The 16,999-nt window shown below is 29.9% G+C and overlaps 1 protein-coding gene across 1 annotated transcript in view; it reads left to right on the forward strand.

The window, feature by feature from the left end:
• The window catches only part of LOC127738811 (uncharacterized), a 43,435-nt gene extending 31,191 nt beyond the window's left edge, over positions 1-12,244 (forward strand). The window contains exons 9-10 of the mRNA XM_052250201.1: positions 1,015-1,084; positions 3,963-12,244. Of these exons, the coding sequence (XP_052106161.1) occupies positions 1,015-1,059 (45 nt within the window). The 3' untranslated portion in view covers positions 1,060-1,084; positions 3,963-12,244. The remainder of the gene's footprint in view (positions 1-1,014; positions 1,085-3,962) is intronic.
• The last annotated feature ends 4,755 nt before the right edge of the window (positions 12,245-16,999 follow it).

The following is a 16,999-nucleotide window of genomic DNA, read 5'->3' on the forward strand; positions in this document are numbered from 1 at the left end:
CCCTGATTTCACGGTCCACTGAACATAGAAAATGATAGTGCCCGCTTCAGGTTAAAGTTTTTGGTCAAGGTAGTTTTTGATGAAGTTGAAGTCCAATCAACTTGAAACTTAGTACACATGTTCTCTGTGGTATGATCTTTCTTATTTAATACCAAATTAGAGTTTTGACCCCAATTTCATGGTCCACTGAACATAGAAAATGATAGTGCCCGCTTCAGGTTAAAGTTTTTGGTCAAGGTAGTTTATGATGAAGTTGTAGTCCAATCAACTTGAAACATAGTACACATGTTCCCTGTGATATGATCTTTCTAATTTTAATGCCAAATTAGAGTTTTGACCCCAATTTTACAGTCTACTGAACATAGAAAATGATAGTGTGAGTGGGGCATCCGTGTACTATGGTCACATTCTTGTTCTTTTTGTTGTCTTTCAATTTTTGCTCTTATGTAGTCAGTTTTTCTTTCACTTATGAGTTGAATGTCCTCCTTGATATCTTTGGTCCTCTTTTTATTGTCCATATATTTGTTTTATGATGTACAATTTGCATGAACAACAACAATAATAGAAAAAAGTTAGGCTTCTCATACAAGACTTCTAGATTTCTCTTCTGGTTGGCTCTTTTTATTTTTTTATTTTTAGGGTCATTAATATTTCAAGATATTGGTGACATTGAAACATTGTTATATCAGTTAAGGGCACAATGTATGTGTTCCTTAACAGGATCAACAATGGAACATGACTTCAATACAAAAGGTCTTGTTTTCCTCAACATGGTCTTATAAAAGAAAGTCAGTATTTACAAAATGCTATCACATTAAGGAATCTATATGATTATTTTCCTTGTACAAAGCTATAAGCACTATGATGATTTTATGCAGGGTATATATTATTATGAAAAATACAAATTGACAGTAATGTTAACATGTAGCTTAGAATAACTGCTCCACAACAAATACAGACATATCTAAGTTATTTAGAATATGAAGTTGAAAGATATTTGAATATTTGTTTCAGGAAAGAATGGATCAACAATCCTCAACCAGTGAATCAACAGTTTGACAGCAAATAACCTTATAGAAACGAAGTAAGTGTAAATATCTATACAATTGTTGTCATCCACAATGTGTCATATATCAATGTTTAGTTACTTTTATGACAATGGCAGGCCTCTACAATAACTTTTTTTTCAACTTGTCCAATAGGACAAGTACATTCCAAAACTTACTTGTCCGAATGGAATTGTTACTTGTCCAAAAAATATCTTAATATTAATCTTTTTTGCATTTTAAGATGATTCACCGAACAAAATGAATTAAAACAATAGAACAGAATTTGATTTATATCTCTTGAAATCCTTTTCAAAAATATGAGTTGAGAACAACTGAATCTAGTCATGTCACAGGACTAAGGTTCTAGTTTTCATCAATGCCAAAGTCTCATCAGACTCTGCACATGAGACACAGTATAGTAGGCCTGTCAGTCTACACTAATTGGATTTGTATCCTAGTCTTTTATGTTGGTATAATATTGATTATTATGATTAATACCCAGTACTACAATCAGCTTTGTTTTTAATATATTAAAATGTTTATTCAAAAGCAATCAAGTATTGTTTTGTCTACATATGATCAAATACGATTTTAAGAATTTTATGGTCAATTATTTCTTCATTTTTATTTAAAAAATATTTTTGTTAAAAAAAATTATGGTATTTAATATAAAGCAACAGAATAAGATAGGGAAACCAGGTACTGGATTGTTTTGGTCCCGAAATGTCTCCTACAATGCCAAACTGTCTATTAAACATGTCTATTAAAAATGTCTCCTACGGTGCCAAATTGTCTATTAAACATGGAGCCAAATCGTTTCCGTGCTGGTGCCGAACTGTCTTGTAACGTTGCCATATCTACAAAGCGCATCGCAGATTCTGTTCAGTAAGACTGGTTTCTGAGAATAGTATGCGTTTTATCTGTTTTAAAGTATCTGACAAAGAACCAGTTTTAAATTATCGATCGCAAGTAAACATGTCAAATTAATATTTGTTTTTTATCTTGTTTTTTGTTCATAATTACTTTGATCATCAAAGTTGGATCAATCATTTAATTTATTTTCTGCTAGATAATTTTACTTGTCCCGACGGTCAAGCTTGATATGGCTTTTACTTGTCCGACCTTTTTAGCTTTTCTCATCACTTGGCGTCGGCGTCGTCGTCGTCGTCGTTGTTAGCTTTTTACAAAAATCTTCTCCTCTGAAACCACAGGGCCAAATTTAACCAAACTTGGCCACAATCATCATTAGGGTATCTAGTTTAAAAAATGTGTCTGATGACCCCGCCAACCAACCAAGATGGCCGCCATGGCTAAAAATAGAACATAGGGGTAAAATGTAGATTTTGGCTTATATCTCTGAAACCAAAGCATTTAGAGTAAATCTGACATAACTGTAAAACTAATTATCAGGTCAAGATCTATCTGCCCTGAAATTTTCAGACAAATCTGACAACCTGTTGTTGGGTTGCTGCCCCAGAATTGGTAATTTTAAGGAAGTTTTGCAGTTTTTGGTTATTATCTTGAATACTATTATAGATAGAGATAAACTGTAAACAGCAATAATGTTCAGCAAAGTAAGATCTACAAATAAATCTGATGACCAAAATTGTCAGTCAACCCCTTTAGGAGTTATTGCCCTTTATAGTCAATTTTTAACAATTTTTTGTAAATTTTTGTAATCTTTTACAAAAATCTTTTTCTCTGAAACTACTGAGACAAATTTAACCATACTTGGCCATAATCATTATTAGGGTATCTAGTATAAAAAAACTAAACTAAAACTAAACCCCACCTTCCAACCATCATAGCCAACTTGGTTAAAAATAGAACATAAGGGGTAAAATGCAGTTTTTGGTTTATATCTCTGAAACTAAAGCATTAAGAGCAAATCTGACAGGTGGAAAAAATGTTCATCAGATTAAGATTTATCTGCCCTGAAATTTTCAGACGAATCTGACAACCTGTTGTTGGGTTGCTGCCCCTGAGTTAGTAATTTTACAGAAATTTTGCAGTTTTTTGTTATTATCTTAGATATCATTATAATATGTAATATCTAATACTATTAATTATGATTTTAACCTTATTTTACATGATTTCCAAAGCAACAGTAAATACAGGTGAGCGACACAGGCTCTTGAGAGCCTCTAGTTTTCCTCTGGTACCAGACAATCGGACAAGCGTTATTGTCGAGCCCTGAATGGCTGTGCACAATATAACCATTCAAGAACATGATGTTCAGACACAGAAGTGGCTGAGTGGTCTAAGTAGTTTATCTTGTCAACTCTGAGGTTTAAGCTTGATGTGTTCAGCTCATATCTAAATTGACAAGGACTACTTGTTTTGTTACTAGGTATTAGGGGTTTTCTCTGGATTATCCAGCTCTCCTGATCAATAAAAACTGGTTGCAATGATTAAGTCAAGTTTTTTGAAAGTTGCGTTAAACATCATATAAATAACACATAGCTGAGAGGGTGATAGAGCAGATTGTTACCCCAAGAAAACATTTTCAACTGAGGCGAAGCCAAGGTTGACAATGTCTTTTAGAGGGGTAACAATCTGCTCTATCACCCTCTCAGATATGTGTTATTTAATTTATTATACTGAATGTTCTGTTCTTACTGTCTATTAAATTTCAAATTCAAAGTAATAAACTTTGACGTCTTGTACATAACAACCATCCGTATTTAATAAAGAGCACACTTGATCAAGCGTCTCCATGAAGGGTAATAGAGTATTTTCCATAGGATAGAGTAAATTGTCTCCCTTGTATTAACCAATCAAAATCTGGCATTTTGACATGAAGTATAATAAAAACAAATAACAAACAAACAAACATACGTAATCTCAAGCATTATATCATTTTAGTAAATCATATATATTTAACAGTATGCTTTTGTTTCACATATTTTTCAGAATTCAGGGTACAAGGATTAATTAAGTGCTAGTTTGTTATGGGGAATGTGTTCTGCCAAAGATTACAGATCTCAAGTGTGTTTGTTTAGTTGTTTCATTAGATATCCTATCAGTAGAATAAACAACAGAATTGCCCTCTATGCAATATTTTGATTGATGGAATGTGAAAATGTTTGTGTTTTTTTTTATGTGTTCATTCTGAGGATTAAACTTTTCACTTAAATTAGAATGGACAACAAAATTGTCCAATGTGCAAGATCTTCATTGAAGGAATGCGAAATGTTATGTGCATTTTTCATCTGATTTAATTGTTCATTCTGCAGATTTAATTTTTAACTTAAATATGGGTACACATTCACATGATGCAATTTTATATTTGATCCATCAACTGTAGCACTCAGGTAAAAGAAATTTCTAATTTGGAAATATTTAGGTTTTGTGTTATTCTAACGAAATACCTCAAGGCTTCTGTGCTTTTGGTATATATATTTGTTTTGCATGTACTGGTAGCACATCTGAAGAACACCAAATGAAAAATGAATTCATGTGAATGTAGTTACTTGTAAATATTTTGTGAACTATTGTTTAAGAAATAGTTATTAAAATGTAAAGATGCTGCCTTATAAATACACATATCATGCTTTAGTACATCATTTGTACAGTGTATTTGTATATATTATTTAGATTAGTATTTTATAAAATGTAAATTATTGCTATTTTGTTTAAAATTTTCTTTTGATCTGTCTATATGATAATTTTCCATCGCAAACTTCTCAAGTGATATGAGTTTCTCTAAGTTGAGTAAAAAGAGATTGGATGATGTCATGAGCCAATGTCATTGACGTTGCCTAGGAAAATAGCTATTTACAGATTATGGCATTGTCAGTTTGTCTTCAACTTATGAGTTTGAATAATCCTTTGGTATCTCCCCCTTTCTTAATCAATGATCTTTTAAAAAGAGGATATTTCTCTGCCTTATATGTTATATACTATTACTGTTACCATCTATTTTTCAATGGACAATCAATAATTATATAACTAGAAATAATTTGAAAAATCTTTCAGAACAAATTACTAATTTTGACTTTCAGACAGATGACTTTTGTGAACTCTGTCAAATAGATTCATCAATTATCTTTTACATTTTTCACTACATTATATCTAAGCCCTATTTTTTTTTCAATAGCCTTATTTATAAATTATAAAGAATGTTATGGATTATATTATTATTGGTGCATTTGTAGTGCTCAGCAGTTCTTTTTAAACAAAAAAATCTTATGATAAAATGTACAACACATATTTTTAAATATTGTTTTTGTGGAGAATAAACTTGATATTTTATTATAAGATTTTTGTGTGAAAAAGGCAACATATCCAGATATCTTGATTGCTCATATTGGTAAAATATAATAATAATATTAAGTTTATCTATGTTATGTACAGTAGAGAGAAATATTTATACAGATTCATGTGCCAATATAGAAGTCTATGCAAAAAAAAATCCAGTTTGTAATTGTGCAAACACACAATTATAAGGACACATTTTTGATGTAGAAAAAAATAGGTGTAAAAGATATTGTTGTTTAATATCCCCACCTCAAATGGAGAAAATTCAGTCATTTTGGACTATTGCTTCATTATGACTAGAGTTAACTAAATATTACTTAGTCTTTACTGTGATATAGTTATTTTATCAGTATTGTATATAATATATTTTTGTATTTCCTTATAGTATATATGTAACAGTACCAAGGATCCGGAAATTTTTCCAGACAATTTCGGTCATTTTGAGATGTTTGAAAAGTTGATGCCCCTTTTCAAATTGTCGATATCAACTTGACTATATTCATAGCATCAACGAACATGACGAACTTGTATTGCTGTTTCACCGCATTTACTAAGTAAATGTCTTACCATTACCATGAAGGACAGTTTAGGGAAGGCAACAGTCTAAAATTGAAATGATTTTAATGACTCAAAATGGTTAATTTCTCAGACATTGCTTACGTTTCTTTTGATTTGACAAAAGTTAAAACCGGAAGTTTGCGATATTTTAAAGTATGAATAATTCCGGATTCATTTCCGGGATTTGTTTTGTTTATCAAATTGACAGGAAATCACCGGCTTTTTTTATTTTATTACCTTTAAAAGTGTTTGAATATAACAGATAATAGTTGCACTCGTTTAATTTAGAATGAGATCAATTTGCATTTTACGATTAAATATTTTGGCTGAAGACAATTTCACGCATGCGTATTACACAGTAAATAAAGCGCATGTGTTAATACTCATGAAATAGTACTTTTTTCTACGTATTAAAATTTGGATTTAATATTTAAATCAGAATTGATGACTGTCTTTGATGAAAAGTAAATAAATAATGAATACACTTGTCAGGGAACTTTAATGTTTTAAAGATATTATTCTGAGCTTGTGATCACTGTCAGGTGTGAATATTAAAACCACAGGTAAAAAGTGATTAGCGATCATTAGCCAATGTTTCCCGGAGGCATTGATATAGATATTAAGAGGGCCCTCAGGATTATCAAACTACTGTAGTGGCAGTTTTATTACAGGAAAAGGATTATAAACAAAAACAAGTGATCAGAAATCCAAAATGGCGATTAAGAAATCCGATTTCAAACATTGAGTCAATGAATTGACTGAAATTACTTCTGTAAAAAAATAAAATTTGTCCTAAATCCCAATTACTCGTTTAGGACAAATAGTTTCATCTTAGGACATGACTGGCAAATATGACCGTTTCCGGACCCTTGAACAGTACTGTCAGATGTCCCACCAAGTCAGTGGTATTTACTTTTTCAGTATAAAATTTACAATTAATAGATTACTGTTTTTTTTTTCCATTTACAAACAACAAAAGATGTTGGTACAAAGTACCATTGTTTTTTTTTCATGTAAGCAAGTGTGGACACAGATCAGTGTGGATAGTAATTGTTTTACTTCATGTAAATAATTTGATGTATCCAGATAAGTAAAGCTGGATTTTAGTTAGAATTTTAAAAACACTGTCCTTTAGACAAAAAGGTGTAGAATATAGAAAGTGTGTCTCTCTTTTGGGTTTAACATTGTTTTTTAATTTTAATTTTCAATATGGCATTCTCAGTACGGACTAAATTTCTTTAAATAAGAAAACTTTAAAAATTAAAATCATTATAAATATAATTTGAAAAATAAGTTTAAATTTGAAATGCTAAGAGAATTAAATACTAGTAAATAAATTAATTCAGAGGAAAAAAGATAGCTAGAATGAAATAATATATATAAATAAATAAAAATATTAAAATAATAAAACAATAGAAATAAGAAAAGTAAAGTAAAAAAAGAAAGTGTTTCAGATGATCAGATAATTACAAATACATAAAGATACATTATTGTTTAAAGAATGTTTTTGCAAATGACTACTTACTTTCAATAATTTAGACATCGAATTTGAAGTTTCCGTCCAGAGCTATTAGTTGCTTTTCTAACTGTGCATTGTAAATTCAAATATGCTTTTTAGAATGTTTTAGTAAACTTTCTTAATAGCCCTGGAGTAAAGTTATTTGTTTTTCTATTGTTGAAAAGCTGAAAATGCTCAATTTTTTAATGGTCATTCCTAGAATTTCACCATTGTGGAATAATATATATATATATTATTAAAGATGAATAAATGCAGTACTGCAGAAAATATAATTTTCTTGAAAATGTCTAAGTTTGATTGTTTAAAATAAACATAAAATATAATTGTGTGACAGAAGAGGTGTACATGACCATGTTATATAAGATTGATAAAACTTCAAATACGAACAATTTTAGTATTTTGTATAAGAATTATGATAAAAGTTGAGTTTAAGATTTTTGTTTGTAATTCAGAAATTAATGCTAGGTTTTTATTAATGTGAATAATGTGACTCAGTGAGTATTGCAATAATAAGAACTTGCTGTCTGATATCTGATATGAAATATAGAGACATTCAAATATGCAACAATATTTGAGGAAACTTTATAAAAAAAAATGTATTCATAAGGATATTTAATAGAATCATTTTAAAAGAACTTCAGAAAAATATTTATAAAAATATTTTTTTTAATGAAAAACTTTGACATAACCTTCAGCTGTTTGAATTTACTCAACCCTATCTAAGAACAGCCCTCTTTTAAATACCTATAACGTATTATAAAAATTTAGGGAGTCAAACTGCATAATATTGCTAGAAAAGTCCCATACTCCATCACCCATTTAGTATTATTTAAATTTTCCCCTTTTCATGATTTTGTCACATATCATAATTCTTCCTAAGTTCAATAGTCAGATTATATAGGAACAATTAGTTCTGCTTCATTTGGCCTGTGACTAATACATTGAATTTATCTATTACCAGATTTGGACAAATTTTAAAACAAATTTGATTAAGACATGATTTCATTGTCTGGAACAGTTTTTCAAATAAATATAGGATATGTTCAAAAGTAAAAAGTCATTTATTTTATAGATTAAACCTTATTGTATGATAAGAATTATACTTTAATCAAAACAATATAATACTTTTCGTAATTTCAAAAGTAAAGAGGAAACCAAAGGCCATTTCATTAGGGAACAACCATTTAACTTCAAGGAGGGGGTTATGGTTTTTTCCTAAAAATATATTCTGATCCTCAATTTGATGAAAAAAAATATTGGGGTCAAGCAGATGACAAAAAGTAATTATCCTGAATCCAGATTTTCCCCATACCTTATACTGTTAAATTTTGAAAAAAATAATTTGATTGATAGCGTTGAAAAACTAAAAAAATGTTCGCCCTTTGCGTGAACAAAATATTCTGACTGGGACAAAATCCATACCCCCTTTGAAGTTAAATGGTTGCTCCATTAATACACCAAATTTTTTTGCCAGTGGAGGAATGTTTTACCTTGTATTTTTTTATGTCACAAGAGATAATATTTCATGTACGCGTTGGAAGTTCATCCAAATAAGTCATTAGTTTTAAAGTCTTGAGTACAATCTAGGGAGTGACAGGATAAATTCCTAAAGTGCAATTTAAAAGGAAATAAATGCATAATATGAATGTCAGATTTATATATTCAAATGTAAAAGTTTTAGAAAAAGAGCATAAATATATCAATAAGGCGATATTGACTTTCATAACGATATATATATATATGACATATGATATTATTGAAAACAATCCCAAGATTTAACAATTAGTCTCGTAATTCTTTGTTGCCTGCATTTCTAAAAAACATACATGTAAATTGTATATCTAATAATAATTTGTTTAGAAGGGCATTTTAATTTATTTTTATCCTTTCATCATGAACATATATTATTACAATTTGATAAGCTATTATTTTTATAAATTATACTATTATTTTTTATGAAGTTTGATTCTGAAAAAAGGGAAAAGCAGAATTTGAAAAAGAACAGGTTGCAATCAATTATGTGTTCTTGTATATCTTTTAAGTATGAAATTAAGATGTAAACATATATATGCAATACTTAAAGTAAGTGAAGCTGGATTCTAGATGTAAGGTTGATTAATTAATTGATTGTTGGCATTTTATTTTCCTCTTAATAATTGCTACTGTACAATATGCAAACAACAATCTATCATTCATAATATAAGACATTGATAATAATAGAAGATGTAGAAGTAATTTAGATTTATAATTCTTATCATGTTTAGAAATACATTTATGAAGACTTTTATTTAATAAATTGAAAGTAAAAGGACATTAATAATGACAGGGCATATAATTATATATTTTATTCCCCATAAAGATACCATTTAAATTGGTAATTGCAGTCTTCCAGATGCATAAGAAATACTTGCCTATTGCTATAGTTTTTGTATTTTTATATTATGAAATAATTTCATGCTTAAAATACTAAAGCCACATTTTTATCTTTTGTTAAATTTGATCAGCTGAGTAAGTAAAAATTATTTTGGATTGACTTTGAAAAGATCCAACTCAATATTTTCTATATGCAACACTTAATATAGAAAAATGAGCTCAGGTTCATAAATTCATTACCTGCTTCTTTCATTAAAAAAAAGATAAAAGGCCAAGTCCATGTTTTTTTCATGGGATTATTTGAAAATCTGTGTGTCTCAAAAATATGTCTCAAATATAAAACAAAAAGTGCTCAATTCCATTATGTACTGAAGATTTCCTGAAGATTCCAATGAAATCCAGTCATAGAAACAAAGTGGGAATGGAAGAGCAAATGAACAAATGGATTGGAGAATGAACATACTATTCACTATAATTCCCATTTTTACTTAGATATATGTCAACAGATATTTATTCTGCTGAAATTACTTTGGATCAATAAATAAGAAAATTGATAGTGGAATAACATATAACTTTTACAGAAGTTTATTTATCTATCAACTCTTCATATCCAAGACAAGACAAGTCAGTGTCTGAATTTTAGTAAAACTTTCAGAGAATTATTTGCACTTCATATTAAGCATTTTGAAACTGCTATTTGATTTTCTACCTTATCTGATATACTCCAATGAAAACATGGACTTTGTAAGAAATACAAAAGGAAAATGGCATGTTGTAGCACTAACTGTATTTCATATAAAGTTTTTCATAAATCTTCTGTAACTAATGTCATTATGGACCTCTTATTTAATTTTTTCGGTTTGAGTGATTGTTTGGATTTCCAAAAGCAATTTTTTAGCATTTCTGCACTAATGATTGGAACAGGATAATGATTTTGTGAGCTCCTCTTTAAGTTTTTCACATTTGGTTAAGAAATTAAGTGCTGCAGTTATTTTGACGTCACATAGCAGGCAAAATTGACAACAAATATTAGCAATTTCATAATGACATTAAGTTCACTTATGTACAAACGTACAAACATTATCAGCATAATATGAAAAAAGACAAAGAAATTTGAAAATTACAAGCTCAATAGCTTTAGTGTTTTTTTTTTATTATTATAGTTTTTGGTCTTTCATGTTTTGGCAATTATATTGTAATCAGGTTCAGAATTGTTTTGATTCTTTTTTAATTGTATATGATTTTGTTTATTTATAATTCCTTATTTAATTGTAATCTTCAACCTGTTTAGTTCATGTATATTATTAGAATTACAACCATCATGGATTTTTGGTTAAATGGTTGTGAATATTTTTATTGATGGCTCAACTGTTGTTAGCAACATTACATTACCAGTATAAACATTATCGATATCAGTTTCTAAGTAGTCTATATTCCTTCTATTCTATAGTTTGGATCAGAGAAACCTATCAGTGTTATATGTTTTTGTGATGCCAAAGACTGATGTATTTATGTTTCAAATAAATTTCCAGAAAAGAAAAAAATAAGAAAAGGAATTTTTAATTCTGTTTAAATTTTTTGTGGCATTATTATTTGTTTACAAGTACAGCTGAAAGAGATTCCAAAAGAAAAAGGGGTATGATAAGAACAATTTCTTGGACCCTTTAAAAACCAATTTTAGATTTAACAAAATCCCTCAGATATTTATTTATGATAATTTTTTAAAAGTCTGATATATATTTGCTTTAGGCATTATTTCTGCCATTTCACAGTCCAAATAAAGGCTCTTGTCACACCTAATCCTATATTATATTTCTCAAGCATGAAAAAAACCTTTTGTAGAATTGAGTTATCTATATGTTCAAGATGCAATCTAGTCTTGTTAATTTGGTCATTATAGTTTGTACATATCATTATCATGAGCCAACAAGAATAAAATAAATTCCATAAGGTTTTTTTTTTTTTTAGAATTGTATTAAATCGATTCATATTAATTAATAAATTCTATTTTTCATTAAGTAACTTTTCTTTAAGGCTAAACTGAACATGTTTGTAATATCTATGCATCATTTCCACAGATCACATAATTTTTGTACCATGACATGTTTAGCTGTTTACACATTGAAACAGTTTTTTTTCAAATTATGGCATTGATAAAAGTTTTGAAAAGATTGATGACCATGTTATCAAATTGACTATGTGAGCACCACTAAAAAAAATAAAGCATATGGGTATTTGATAAAACATGTGAAATAATGACGATTATAGATACCAGGTTCAGTGACTATCGTGAAATGAAAGTAAATTCACTAAATAAATGTATCAATGATGTGAAAAAATTTTGTTCTGTTGTTGCCTTTATGTAAACATGTTTATTTTATTATTACCGTACCATATAGGAAACTGGAATGTTCTATAAAACATGTATTTTCCTAATGAAAAATAATATAATTCCAGCCATTATTTCAATAAAATTGATTTCTTATTACGTTTTCAGTGTTAAATATATGCAGGTAAACAATCACCTGAAACTTTATATTCACAGACACCAGATTTTGTTTTGACATAATGATACATTCGTGTGTATCATTAACAGTAACACTCTCTGTAAGCAAAACTGCGTTTGTACACTTTAGCCCATACCAGCAGATTTCTTAAACTAGGGGCTCGGGAGAGATCTTTAATATTTTGGAAAAGTGACATGTTTACAATGATCCCGAATGACAGATTGCATATAAATTAGAACACACTGAGTCCTTTTATTTTATTTTATTTTTATAATTGTATTCTAACAACTTGCTCTTTGAAGGATGTGATAGTAAAGTAACATGACTGGAAAACAGTAACCTATATAGGATATTTAATCTTGTATGGAAATTATCATTGGTGCCCTATCTTTAATTTTACTGTTGGAGTAAATTGGTGCTAGTCATCAATAGTTTATGGTTAACGTGGATACACAATATTTATGAATAATATATGTGAATTATACATGATCGCCACAGCAACCCTAAATGTCTAGATATTTAGAGGTCAACATATAGTGTTCCAATATGAAAAGCTCATGATTTAATAATGTGACATAATTTTAAATCGACTGAAGACATTCTAACAAAGCTTTATAGATAAGAGGCAACAGGAGTTTTCAGATGTTCAAAATTCGTAAATATATGTTGAACCACCAACCAAAAGACAAAACCCTGAGGATGACGTCTAATGGAAGGTCTGCTAGTACGCATGCAGCACCAGATATCTCCGTGAAAAATGTCTAATTCAGGAAAAGAGTATAAAAAATATACCAAATTAAGGTAAATTCAAAAAGGGGAAGTCGATAATAACTTTAAAAATCAAACGTTATCAACCAACGGAACGAGTAAAAACAACTGTCATATTCCTGACTTTGTACAGAAATTTTCCAAAGCAAAGAAGAGAAGATAAGATGACTATACTGGTGTATTAAGATCTTTAACTATAAAATTATGTCTCTCCCCAGGAACATATATATTGACATAGATAGATATACTGTTCCCAGCTCTCGATCCCGAGTTAAGACAATGCTCATCGTCAAACAATTTTAATGGCGACTGTTAAACTTATGTATGATGTCTAATTCAGTCGTTCTTCCTCTTACTCCTGATGGAGTACACCTCTGAAATTGAAGTACGTAAATTGGGACCATGTAGGTGCGTCACTTATTAAATGAGATAGGAATACGCTATAGGATAGGATGGGGGCCTTGTGAAATGATTGTTAAAATTAGCATCTAGAGCAATATATTGGTATCGTAAATTTTATCAATACTGAGGAACATGAAGTTGATAAATGGGAAAACTGAAATCGTCATGTTTGTCATATACATCCTAGTTTTAAGTATTTCATATGTGTTAATTATAAGGAAAACAATTCTAAAAGTATTATGCAAACCCTCTAGTTTCAACAGTATTCTAATTTCATGTGTACTAGGGTAAATGAAATACAAGCACTCGCTTGGGTGGCAGGATATCATCAAGTAAAACTTAAAAAAATTGGCAATTGTTTATCATGTAAATACAAATACAAGTAGGTCATTAGGGCACACTTAGTACCCGTTGAAATACTAACTCAAGCCATTTTAACTGAAAAAATAACAACCACATAGTCCAGCACTTTCTTGATGTTGTGTTCTCTGTATTTGTTGTTTGAATCAGTGTGGTTCTTTACAACTAACATTTGTTTGTTACCTTCAAAATGAAATACGTATCTTCGATTTCAATTTCATTAGAATTAACAGATTTACTTATAAATGAGAAGGTTTGATCGATCTACTAATTGAGCGTGAGCTTGCGAAATTGTATTATACAGTTGGAAAATTAAGAAGTTTCAAAATTGTAATGGTTTCATCTAAGATTTTAGAATAGATCCTCAGAATCTTTTGATTTTATATCTAACTGGTACCGCCGGTTGAGTATACCTTATGACAATGTTTTTAATGCCATCTTTTACTGTAGAAAAAATGGTAGTAAGAATATAAGAAGGAAGATAAGTGGAACATTCTTTTAGGCAAAAATAGTTTACCGATATAGAAATCTTATAAATCAATTAAGAAGATACAAATCAAGGGACTCTAATGAACTACAAAAGTAGCGAGACTGGATGAAAGAGGGTACGCGTCTCCTGCTATACATTCATCTACACTAGCCTGCTTTAGAAGATTCATTTAATGATCTGGCTAAATGAATATACAGCCAAAACAGGACTGAGCTTTCAACACTACCTGCATAATCTGAAGAGATATCATAAACTTCAATGACTATCAATGTTGGTGTATTAAAAAGAACCTTGCGTATCTATCAGATAAAACTCATCAAATATACAAGGCTGATAATTGTGCATGAAACTCATCGATCGAATTCAAACAGCTGGGAATGTCAATTAAAATACGAAGTTGAAAAGCATGAGAACCTAAAATCAAAAGATTGAGCATATGGTATTTGATAAACAATGTTTAAGAGAATGACTGCATCAATGATAGTTCCTGTCAGGAGTGCTAACTACAGGGCAGCTGACGTCCGCCAGCAGTGACATCGACCTAGTGGTTGAATAAACAAATCAAAGAAACCAGGCTTTAAATTTAGTACACGAGAAGGGCTTTTAGTTACGCTCGAATTAAAACAGTTAAAAATGCCAAATAAAATATCAAGTTTAACAACAGATATGTTAGATGTTGAGATAAAACTGCAAAATACCTGGGGGTAAAAAAATCTTATTGTGTCGAGTAATAATTCAATAAATTTTCAAATAAAAGTAAAAATGAACCGGGAGCTGTTTTGAATTTTGAATAATGTTAAAATTATGTTATCACACCGTTTACCTTTCCCCAAAAGTGTAACGTTTCTCCAATGGTTGCAGATAACATCCTCCTTTTAGAGATAGCTTAACTTTAAATACATATAGGAATATACACACCATAAATAATTATGAGCATTAGAAACAAATGGAAACCGGTTTAGCATAAATCTTGCCCGTAGTTTTGTTTGTGGTGAGTCTCTTTTTTTCAAATGATATGGTCACTCAATTAATGTCAGTATTTGGTAGATATGTTCCATATGTTCACAATTTGTTGATATCACTCTGCAGCAGTGCTCTTTAGTACACAGATGTAGCGTGACTAAAATAATAATAGAGTTCTGTTCAAACTGGTGGTAGATGCTGTCTTGAAATTGCTTTGAGTGTGAATGTCTGATCAGTGTTACCCTCGCTGGGATTTTGAGATGAAGAAAAAAAGTCTTTTTTTTTTATTCTTCGAAGTATATGTAGGGATTTTGTGTCACGAATCAATACCCCATATTCTTTCGTAAAAAAAGAGTAAACAATAAAGGCAACAGTAGTATACCGCTGTTCGAAACTCATAAATCGATAGAGATAAAAACAAATCCGGGTTACAAACTAAAACGGAGGGAAACGCATCAAATATAAGAGGAGAACAACGACACAACAAAAACACAACATTAAAATGTAACACACACAGGAACGAACTATAATATAACAATGGCCATTTTCCTGACTTGGTATAGGACATTTTAAGAAAAAAATGGTTGTTTGAACCTGGTTTTTTGGCATGCCAAACCTCCCGCTTCAATGGCAACGTCAAACACAACACCAAAACGACGACATCACATGACAGGACCACAATACAAATAAATGGGAGAACATATAGAACAAAGAAACACACGAATAATAGCTAACAAAAGGTACTAGGCATAAAATTCAATACGCCAGACGTGCGTCTCGTCCACACAAGACCCTCCAGTGACGCTCAGATGAAAAAAGCTTGAAAGCCAAAACAAGTACATAGCCGAAGAGCACCGAGGACCAAAACTTCCAAAAAGTTGCGCCTAACACGGCCAGGGTTTTCTGCCTGGGACAAGAACATCCTTATTATTTAGAATAATTTATACTTTTGCAAACAGTAAATTTTATAAAATGACTTTATAATAGTTTAAAACAAATCAAATTAAAAAAAACAAACCATACTTACAAGCAAGAAAATATACACACACACCCACAAATATACAGAAGAAGACCAATAGTCTGAATGTGTGTGCTTCCATCTTTAAAACAAGAAAAAAAAATGATAACTTTAATGGAAAAAAAAAAAATGAACAAAAAATGATATTTATCAATACATGTATCTTTATATGTAGCCGTAAGAGAAACTACTATAAAATTTTACAGGCAGTCGACATAGTGGTTACATCTTCGTCCTACAATGAATGTTTTCATAATTTATTTTTTAATAATTCAAATTAGAACAAATATGACTCCTTGAAGCATGAACCAAAAATATAAAAATAACCATAACGCAAATTAATACACTGTCGAATTACAGCCATTACGGGTTGAATGCAGTTTCACTTTAATACATATGAAATCCAAGAGTCATAAAATAATAATCGATTGCCGGTTTCTTTTGTAAATAGGATCTTTAAATTTGAAAAAAACCCTTCTGTTTTAACAGATACTGTATATTTGAGTATGCGAAGTTATCAAGACAGCGAATTCATTAAAATTAACGTCATAAGGGGTATATAAATAAAAGATCATGCATCTAAGTTTTGACTAACGGTATTTAAATATCTTCAACATCGAAATGGGTGACAATTTATCATTTATTACCATCATTTAAATAAAACAATAATATCAACCCACTGATGCTTGACTTAAACAATTATAACTTAACTTTTAAAATCCAACCACACGT

The sequence above is a fragment of the Mytilus californianus genome, unplaced genomic scaffold (genome assembly GCF_021869535.1).
Source record: "Mytilus californianus isolate M0D057914Y unplaced genomic scaffold, xbMytCali1.0.p SCAF_4, whole genome shotgun sequence".
NCBI classification, from domain to species: Eukaryota; Metazoa; Mollusca; class Bivalvia; order Mytilida; family Mytilidae; genus Mytilus; species Mytilus californianus.